This window comes from Doryrhamphus excisus, chromosome 9 (assembly GCF_030265055.1).
Source record: "Doryrhamphus excisus isolate RoL2022-K1 chromosome 9, RoL_Dexc_1.0, whole genome shotgun sequence".
Classification (NCBI taxonomy): domain Eukaryota; kingdom Metazoa; phylum Chordata; class Actinopteri; order Syngnathiformes; family Syngnathidae; genus Doryrhamphus; species Doryrhamphus excisus.
In genome coordinates this window covers 16891564-16902599 of record NC_080474.1, presented here as the reverse complement: position 1 = coordinate 16902599, position 11036 = coordinate 16891564, and the positions used below count along the sequence as shown (strand labels likewise).

At 41.0% G+C, this 11036-nt stretch overlaps 1 protein-coding gene across 1 annotated transcript in view; it reads right to left on the bottom strand.

The window, feature by feature from the left end:
* Positions 1–246: 246 nt before the first annotated feature.
* The window catches only part of efnb2a (ephrin-B2a), a 35181-nt gene continuing 24391 nt past the window's right edge, over positions 247–11036 (bottom strand). The window contains exons 3-5 of the mRNA XM_058081690.1: positions 8816–8908; positions 7927–8037; positions 247–5990 (exon numbers count right to left, since the gene is read on the bottom strand). Coding sequence (XP_057937673.1) covers positions 5584–5990; positions 7927–8037; positions 8816–8908 — 611 coding nt within the window. The 3' untranslated portion in view covers positions 247–5583. The remainder of the gene's footprint in view (positions 5991–7926; positions 8038–8815; positions 8909–11036) is intronic.

Sequence of the window (11036 nt, the reverse complement as noted above, 5' to 3'; positions counted from 1 at the left end):
CAGCTCATATTTTCATCTATTGTGATCCCATTTTCATTCATATTAGCAGAGTGATGGCATTGTCACTTTTCGGTGGATAATTTGGATTTAAGGTGATGGTTTGGTTTATTTTGGGTACAAATGGGTGCGGTGAACCATCAGTGTTGGTGGGGACCTGCCAACATGAACGAATTCATCGTACTCAACATGCATCAGTTTCTCAATGGTATTCCAAAGTTAGTCCAAGGAAATCAAGCAGACAGCATGTCCATAGGAAAAACATTTTATTGAAAAAAACGTTTTCAGTTTGTAACAGACTGGTGGAATGTGTGTTATACAGTATATCCTCACTTTGAACTTCAGATTTTGAACGCTGAATCCATCTTTCACAACCTGTCCAACTCATTCATGACAGGACGGGACAACAGCCACCCGGTAGACATGACAGGACAGAGAAGAGGAGGAAAAAAAAAAAAAGAAGGGACAAAAAAAAATTCCAATGCAATTATAATACTGTGTTACTTACAAACTGGACTGAAATTAAATCAAAAATGGATCCAAATAGAAAGAAATTCAATAAATATTTATGGTACACACTTATGGCACAAATATGCAGCAGTCAGTTTGGCAAATTTTTGCTTATTTTTTCAAACCAAATTACCATGGAAACAGTGCAACGGGGAAGGAAGTGGGGAGTACACTGGCTTTCCATTGAGCACTAGCTAAAATACATAGCAAAACTTCAAATTTTATACAAAACATTTGACTTTGAAGAGTTTATAAAAATGTTTTTATTGTGTTCTCATTAATATTTACAAGCTATTTACCAAAAAAGTAGTATGCTCTCGCTGAAGTGTATTCCATCTTTTTTCTGAACATTTTTCCATTTTAATTTCCTAAAAATGTGAATAAGGCTATTGTAACAACCCAGGGTCCATATACAATACAAACATTAATGTATTTACAGTTTATTACCGACAGAAGAATGGTGCAAAATTACTGTGTCGAGTGACCAAGGGCTGACCATACGAGCAAGGCTTTTTTTTTGTTTTATTTTTTTATTTTTACAGGAACCTGACGTGCCTTTTTCTCGCCCGCTTGCTAAGACTCTCACGACCTGTCAATAATGTTTCAAACAAACATTACACCAAATCTGGTCCATGTTGGGAGAGAGTTAGTCAAGTGACATCCAAAGAAGAGATGCCAGATTCAAAGAAACAAATAAGATTGTCATATTCTGCTGCAGTTATACAGCAACAAAACCATTTGTTTGTTCTAGGAGTGTGTTATTTTCTCGATTTCTATTAATACCAGTTGTCTGTCAGACATTTTTAATGGTTATAATTTTCAAAGCTACCCTTTCGCACCATTGCAATTTAACCCATAAGAAACCAGACCCATTTCTGTTTTATAGGGGATATTTCATTCTTAATTTTTTTAATAAATATTGTGAAGTAAAATATGTTACATTTGGTGTTTATGGTTAATGTAACTTGATACCTTTTTGTGCTTAATACCACAAATGTACTGTATTTTGAAGTTCTTTGCCTTGCCAAGAACTACAAATCATCAAAATGGTGATATTTATTGTCTTATTAGCATTTTTTCTGTCACATCAGGCTGTGAGCCCAAGAGTGATATTTTAATAGCTTGTTTTATACGAATTAATCGAAGAAATATAGTAAGAGCTGTTAAATTGGAATATCTGACACTCTATTAAAGCATTACAATTGTTAAATTGCTTTCAAATGAGCTTTAATGGCAAAAAATGGGCTCGCTTACTTGACATTTTGGGTAAGACACATCTTGCGGAGTCCAAAATCTTTCCTATTCATAACTTAATGAGTCAATCAATGGGTTCTTATGGGTTAAAATAATACTATCAGTAATGGAGAATAAAGCTAACAGCCTGTTTTGACATACTTTGTTTGTATTGTGTCATTTGAAACATCTTTCAGTGGTTAAGAACACTTTCCATATGTTTTTTTTTTGTTTTTTTTAATATCAGAATTGATTAAAAAAATAAATAACAATTGCATATTTGCAGATTTTGTAGCCTCTTAGAGGCACAAACCTCATTATACTAGGCTTGGCTTTTGGGTGAAATTTGATGTTGTTTATGAGGAAATGACCAGATGAGGCGGTATACACTCACAACAGCCAAAATAAAAGCAAGATATTAATATGAAATGACTGAAATACCAACCCGAATAGTCACACACATACGCACATGCACAGGTAACATGAAGGGTGTGTGTGTGTGTGTGTGTGTGAAGCAAATCAGTATGAATATGCTTTGGGAACTGCTACACTGAGCGAGATGGGGAGACACAGCTACTCTGCTCTAGAAGAGCCAAGGGTCCCTGATACCCCACCTGGCCAAGCTTCCTCTGGAGAGCTCGTGAAATCACAGGACTCGAGAATATATCAAATAATCAAAACATCTAGGTTGCATAATGTGCACTGATACCATAATCTATGTATAAATATTACCCTCTTGTCCGTGCCAACATCTGTGCTGTAGTGTCTATTATAAATAAATTCTCATTTTTGTCTGTAAAATGTACATCAACTTACTCAAATTACAAAACCCAAAACATGTAAAATGATGGAGATGGTACACAACACTGATAATGTAAGGCCATGTCCACACGAACATGGATATTTTCAAAAATGCACATTTCTGCTATTCCGGTGTTCCATACCTTCACCGGATGCATTTTGGCCAATCAGAAGCCTGGAAAAATTCATATTATGACACCCCGGAAAAAAAATTGTAATCACTCCTAGGTGTTCTAATCACGCACTGCATAAAATTAAACCAATCACCATAAGTCAATAACCGAGGGCTTTGTGGTTGCATTTGTGTTGCGATGCTAACTGCTACGTGACGTTTCCATCAATTATACACGTACACATGAACGCCAGCGAATTTTAGGAAAACGGAAGATAATTCATACCTCAAGCACTAAAATGGACAAATGTGTAAAACAAGCAAGCTGTCTAAGACCAGCAGATATGTTATGAATCATAAAACCAGAACACTAATGCCACCGACTTAGCACCATTTGAAAGCTAACACTCAGCCCTTCCAACGCTACAAGTATTCTTCTTTTTCTCCTGCTAAAATTCACGCAGTAGCAAACATATGTACATTTTCACATCTACAGGAACCATCAAAGTCTCCGCTTTACTTTCATACCAACATCATCCCTTTAGACCTTATACATGCAGAAACAAATGGTATTTATTTTGCATATGTCTTCTCCTAGCAAGGCTCTCGCGTTGTTAAAATACATTGGGCTCATGTTGCACATTTCTTATGACGAAAGTCGCTTCATACTCAAAATGCTAACGGTTTTTACAACAGACAAATCTATATTTGCGTGTGGACGAATGACCAAAGCACATGATAAAAATTTTTTGTTTTTTTTCAAAGTATCCATATTTGTGTGGACATAGCGCAAGAGCATGTCTAAAAAAAAACAAAAAAAAACAGGTGAGCTCAGGTCATGCTTATTTGGGCTCTCGGATCCTTGACAGTACCTCGAACTGTTTCACGCAGCTTTGCTAACCTCAGCCTGTCTTCACCTGATGCAAAAAAAACAAAAAAACTGTTAAGGCAAACTGGATTTCTTATTGCCCTTAACGCTTTCCCGCCTCTGATTTCAAAGAGACTCCTCCAGCCAGGATAGAGCATCTCTCCTTTTTCGTGGTCTGTCTGCGGACTGCTGTGAAGAGGTACCAAAATGGGGTTGAAAGTGCTGCTCTATGTTTTCTAAAGTTGTCCGCTCCGATGACATGACACGGGAACTTCGTTACTCCACTTGTATTTGAATGTTACAGAGAAAAATATGTGCCTGTATGGGATGAATTAAACTTCTATAAAACTACACTTCAAATCAAATGCAACACAAGGTGTCCTAAAGTCTCTTTACAATGTAACAATTCATTACAAATGAAAAGATAAATAAAAATGTGAAGTTTTTTCGACTCGTTTAATAACCTCTATGGGCGCCATTAAGCTACGCAGAGTAGCTCCTCCTACTCCAAACCCTTTTGCGTAGCTTGACACGGATCTCCCCACAAAAATCTAAACTTGCGTTGTAGCAAGTACATTATAGTACATTATGTCCCGTGTGTGACTTTTTCAGTGGGCATACAATCCAATAACACTCCAATAATACTCAATCGAGGCTATCAAGCTAAGCAGCTAATGAGTGCCAAGGTAGCTCACTGTGTCGACTCACTGGAAAATTTCTCCCCTTGTGTTTGGGTGGAGAATTGCAACCTCAAAAGGCCCAAGACTGAGCAGAATAATTGAATGGTACCCAATTTCTTTTCCATGTTACCTGTAGCATCGGCTCATCACTGGTGGCAATGGTATCAGTGATCTTTGTTCATGACTCTGTATCTTTAACATTGTCCAAAAGAGTCATATCTGTTGAACGATTCAGTCCATCGGGCCTGTGTTCCAATCTGGAAATGTTTTGTGTCATGCAGTGTGATTTAAAATCTTCAATAACCACTGAGTACATGGAACAAATCTCATCAATTGCTGTTGTAATACATGTTTTAATTGTAAAGAGACTTTGTGAACACTCGGTACATTTTGACACATGGTGGGATGCATTTCTCTTTAAAAACCCTTCAAGTAACAAGTATGTAGCAACAGGAGAAACGGTGCAACCCTCACTAAAAGCCAAACACTTGACAAAGTGGTGGTGGTGATGTGTGTGTGTGTGTGTGTGTGAGTCAGTCAAAGTCCCAAACAGGACTGGTGCAAGAACTGATCCCTTTTCCTCGTTCACCCGGGACATCCAAGAAGTCTCTGCAGCCAGTGAAGATCAAGGGAGAGCAGCCATTTTGGTTCAAGGTAAAATGGGCTTTCACTTCAAAAGCGCTTTCATACCTTGGAGGTATTCAAAGTGCTTTGACACCGTCACCCCATTCACCTACTAATGACGTAGCGATCAAGGATACTTTGACTGGTCAAGGGGAGGGGGACAGAGGATCAAACCCAGAACCTTCACACAAGGAGACGAACGCTTTACCACATGATCCATGCCAAGATGGTCATCGCACATCCTGTTTCTCATCCTCCGGACTCAAATGTTTGCATCTTTCCAGCTCGTTTTGAGGCGGTAGTCTCTCTGATGGTGAAGGCAAACATGCCTCTCCACGTCCACAGTCATATGTTCATCCAATCCAAGCACAGGGGGAAAGTGGGGGGGGGGGGACACACTTGCATACCTCAAAACTCTTTGATCTCACATTACTTAAGCTCCCCTAACATACTGGCCACACGTACACAAACCAGAACGGGGGTAGGATTAGCCTCCACCCCCAGAAGTCCTGGAAAGTAGCAACAGCGGCGACAGTAGCCAATCTGCCAATCCCAGCCAGACTGTGAAATACCAGAGGAAGTTGGTATAAGCAACCTTTCACGAAGAAAATATCGACAACATAGAGGGGAGGAGTTGGCAGATTGAGAGAGAAAGAGCGAGGGAGTTTGTTTGCAGCCATGATGGCGGCTGAAACCAAGAACTGGCCCTCTTTTTCCCTGGGATTGTTCCTGTATGTCTTTTTGCTTTCAGAGTTCCTTCAGACTTTGTAATAGATGTTGGCAGGGCTCTGCGGTGGCATCTCTTGGACTATGTAGACCGGGTGGCCATAATCGCCACTGACCTTCTCATAGTGGGGGCAGAAGACGCTGTCAGCAGTCCTGAGCGGGATGATAATGTCGCTGGGCTCTGAGCCATTATTGTTCCCGCCACCGCCACTTCGTTTAGGCGTGGCCAGAGTACTCAGAGACAACGTAGCTGCATGCTGTGGCGAGTGCTTGCGGTGACGCCGCCGGTACTTGAGCAGCAGGAGGACCAGCATGATGATGATAATGATGAAGATGACACTGCCGGAGGCAATGCTGACAAAGATGGCCACCCCGGAACCGATGATATTGGATGACTTTCCACCTGTGTTGTTTTGTTCACTTTCTCTGGACGCTACACCTGACAAGACATGGAACAAAAACATGAGTGTCTCACATGACCGTAGCGGTGTTTGTTTACTAGCTTGTGTTGCAGATACAGTTGTCCCTCATTTAGAAAGGTTAATTGGTTCCAGACCCCACCATGATAAATTCATTTATGGTAAATAAGTGGAATAGTTAAGCATAGAAAACCTGTTTTGGACTTTCTAAATATATTTTTTTAACATTATTAGAGCCCTTTGGACATGAAATAAGCCCCCAATAGTCACATTTACTTCGGTTTTCCCCAAGATTTTTTGAAGCTCCAATGGTGGGCTGCATTGGAGTCAGATTGTCACCACTGTGTTGTCCTGCTGCTGCTATGGCAAGTTTTTATTTTATTTTATTTATTTACATTAACTGTCAGTAATAATGTCCTATTCGGGTCCTTTTTACAGGCTTGAAAACTAAATGCATTAATTTCAAGTGCCAAGTGCCAACAGGCGCTAATTGTGGTCAATATGTAAACAATAGGCTAACGCACGTTTATCGATATAGCACTTTTTAAGGTCGTGGGCTACCTATACAGCTACTATAAACTGCGAGAAACATTACAGATACTGTATACTAGAAATCATGGACACATTCAATCAAGAAATGGTCGCTAACTTGTAGAAAACACACATTTCTATGTTGGAGTTGATGACTTTTTTTCTGCAAACTAGCTAGATAACTAGCAAACTGCTGCTACAAGTGAATGGATAACTTTTGTCATAAGCATCTTACCACTAGTTAGTTTATCCGCAATCGTAATAATAAAGAAATGTTGCCTAACTTCTTGTATACTTTCTTAGTAATCGTACAATATTGTGAATTACTCTTTGGCATGTTCAATGTTATCGTATTAGTCAAGATGGGAATGGACTACTCTCAGCATTGCTTGTTTTAGCCTTTGGTAATGAGCTAGCTTACTTTATTTTGGGGAAGACATATCCTGTGTTTGTAACATGACTATCACATTACAATCACTCCAAAATATTCCCTATATGTTACGTGGTATTGTGATGTATGGTTGTTGATTAGACAATGCAAACCACAATGATTCTAAAATCAGAGAGGTGCAGAGGAGGTGTTTGAAAAATCACTTCAGGTTTCAAGGAAAAAAGTACAGTCATCCTCGGCTTTTTATTTTTTTTAACATCTTTTATCGTGTCTTCTCCATGGGGAGGCATGACTAAGAGAAGAGGGCTTTTGTGAAAATGTCACATTCGTTCAGTGGCCATTCGCGTTCAGCATATGAAGACTGCAACCTTGAAAGTAGGGCAAGCAAAAGCTTGATAGCACATGCAGTACGTAATTGTATAGATGGGGTCAATCTGGCAAATTGCAGTCACGATTGATGAATTATATTTTTAAATTCGACAGCGTGAATGGTTGACAATATGGAACAAAATTTATAACTCCCAGAGATGGTTTATATCCAGCACTGAAGGCTAGGTGTGCTGTTATCTTCACGGAACAGGTGCTCCATGGTTTCCCTATTCTGTGCTGATCTCTTGCGGCATGAGAAGTGCGTTATCTGTTGCAGCACTGAGCTAAGGGTTGATACAAGATGGCAGGGAGTCCAAAAACAACAACGCATCTGCACAGATGCCCGTATGCTCCTGCTAGCAGCTGACAAGTGGGATTTTATGTGAGAGCATTGCAAATAATTTGGCTACATAATGAATGTTTTGAGACACAGACGAGTTAAGCCATGTATCAAATGGTGTGGGACAGCCATAGTGATACCTTTTTAAAGTCCTTCAGAGCAGGTAGGTCAGAGATGTGTAACGTTTTAATAGCTGGCATTAAATTACTGATTAATTGGTGGTTCTTTCTATCCAGAACTTCACCCACAAAGCCAAATTGTTTCCATAAATTCTCCACTCATTTAGCACTTCGAGAGGATTTCAAGTGGCAGCATATGAGCTCACCTGGCTTCTCCAGTACTTCATTTGTTTTGTGGGTGTCCTTGCTGTCTGGGTGTTTTGGAGAGTTGGGGACCTTGGTGGGGTTGTCTTTGGGTGAAACGGGGTCTGACGGGTCTAGAAAATAAAATGCACACATATTAATGGTCTCATCTCGTTTTTCGGTTTGAGTCTTCATCTTGCACAAAACTGATCAGTGGTTCCCTGAGGTTTTCATGCTACAGTTATATTTGGGGTGCAAACACGCAGGGTGTATGTGTGGATGTTTGAGGGGGCTGATCATCAATAAAAACCACATACTGACATCTGATCGTAATGCAATCACTCCCCCACTATTCCTCTTGACAAACTTCCACGATAGAAAGCACCATAAAGATTCAAAATAAGTCCACCTGGTCCAAATAAAGACGGGGTACACTGACGGGAGTTGATAGTCGTTTGCTTTGAGTCTTGAGCATTAACTTTAAGATATTTTCAAAACTGTTTCCCTGATGAAAGAGCCAGCCTCAGGAGCTTAAGAGACTAGAAAGCACCTAAGCAGCACATTCGGGAATAATTATTGAAGTCATTTAAATTAGGATGTGGTTTATTAGTTGTGTGGAGTGTGTGTATGTGTGTGGACATGTGGTAACAGTCACAGTCGTGTGTGTGTGTGTGTATGTATGTGTCTGCATCTAAATGAGAATACCAGCGCATGCAAGCTTGGTCAACTGTGTGAACGTTAGAGCACATCACCTGCCTCCCACATCCCAAGTGTCATAGACACGACAAAGCCGCATGTTGTACCGTCACTTGTATCTAGTCATGACATTTGTTGCGTGGACAGTTTTGACTGTGTAGTCAGTTTATTCCTAGCACGACACACACACACACACACACACACTGTAATACTCACTTTGTCCTACTTTCATGATCATCTTCATGGACTTGGTCTTGCAGACGCCGCCCTCCTGGTTGTCGATACCCTCCATTGTGCCGTTTGAAGTAGCTACAACACAAAGAGAGTGGAAAAAGGTTAGAATTAGGGCTGTAATATTCTGCAAAAATGTGATTTCACAATTTTGTTGCTTAGAATTGATACTGGCCAGCAAGGCTTGCTGGGGGACAGAGGGAGATAGATGTGTTGATGGTCATGCCAACGGCAGTGTGGCATGAATACTGGAGTACAATAGCAGCATTTGTTTGTGATGCAGATTGTTACATTATGGTCATATAGGGATTAGACATTGTTTTGCGATCCTGTCCTGTATAGCATGCATTGCTATATATGACTCAGGCTTACTTGGTTAAAAAAAAAAAAACAATAAAAGCACTAAACTCTTTCTGCTAATGTAATTTTGCCACATCACTTCACTGGTGGAGAATTAAAAGTATTTGGATTTTCCACACTGCACGGTTAGAGTGGTTAGCGCGCAGGTCCCACAGTTTGGACAGCCAAGTTCGATTCCGCTGTCGGGCATCTCTATGTGTACTTTGCATGTTCTCTCCGTGCATGCATGGGTTTTCTTCGGTTTCCTCCCACATTTCAAAAACATGCTAGGTTAATTAGCAACTCCAAATTGTCCATAGGTATGAATGTGAGTGTGAATGGTCGTTTGTCTATATGTGCCTTGTGATTGGCTGGCGACCAGTCCAGGGTGTACCCCGCCTCTCGCCCCGAAGGCAGCTGGGATAGGCTCCTGCACCCCCACGACCCTCATGAGGATAAGCGGTAGAAAATGAATGAATGGATTTTCCACTATTAAATTTCTTTGAGGATATCAAAGGTTATGGGACAAAAAAAAAAGTGGTAGACCCACCAAAAATGTCACATGCACAAAGCCAGAGAATCCTGTGTGTGAAGATACAGACCTACCCTCAACCCAAATGAATGCCCTTGCTGATGCTGACAACCTGGTAACCACAAGAAGAGTGAGGTGGCTATGTGAAGATGTTGATATCAATCATAGGGATGCACTCTTGGATTTTAAAAATGCTACCTGAAGCACTTGAAATACAATAGAGCGGGTAAAAGAAGGGATAAAAGGGCACATAAAATTGCCTATGTAGAACCAAGCCTAATTTCATAAACTCTGGACTTGACAGGCTTGCTAGAAAAGTCATCCAAAATAAATCTGTTTGTCGCATTCATATTTTGTTATACGAAATTATTCATGCTGGTCTTGGATTGCTTGCTTGTTTTCGACATTGACCCAATTTAAGTGCTTGTGGTTTGAATTGGTTTTGGCTGAGCTGACAGCCAGTGTTCTTGTATTTATGTGAATATATAGCATGTGTATGTTGATACAACTGCCGCAGTTACCATAGCAACATAAACGCAAGCACTATGTTAAAAGGTCCAATCCTGTAATAAGAAGTAGGAGCGAAAAACGACATGCCTCTGGAGGCTGCTAAGTTGAACTGCAGCCGTCTGGCGGTTTGACTGGGTGAGGGGGGGGGGGCAAATGGGGTGGGGAGCAGGGGCTTGTGGTCTATCAGGTCAGTAACACAGAGGCTAACGAGCTGCTGGGGCTTAGCAGCTTGGCTTCCTGCCAGAGCGCAGTGGCCCGCATTCACTACATCTGCCCCCACCTTCCCGGGACCCCACCCTTCCTCTGTTTTCTCCTATGAACAACACCCCACCTTCGAGCCATTACCTCTTTCTTTAAGATTCCCCTCCCATTTAGGAAGATTCTCCTTCAACTGCAAGCACATTGGCAGCTCTTTCAGAAAGATGCTGATCGAGATTGTCTTTAAAAAATCAAGCTCAATTTCCTCGTTGTCCCTTTTTCTCTTTGTTGTCTCCCTCCCAGGAACTAATGATTTTGATCAGAATCCCCTGGCTTCCATGAGACTGCAATGGGAGCAGACACAAAGAGCATGTTAACAAGGACTCCCTCCCTCCTTCCATTCTGCCTCCTCTCGCTCCGTCTCCCTCTCTACTGACCTATGGCTTTCCAGTAGAGGCCGAAAAGCACATTACAGACAAAGCTCCTTAAAGGCTTGTGCTCCTGTGTGTGTCTACGTGTGTCTTATAAACCTGTTAGCGCAACACACATGATTTCAACAATCCTGTTGGACATCATTAAGCTTTTAAAACCGCCCGACCCCGGTACTGGGGGCAGCTGGGTTGTTTC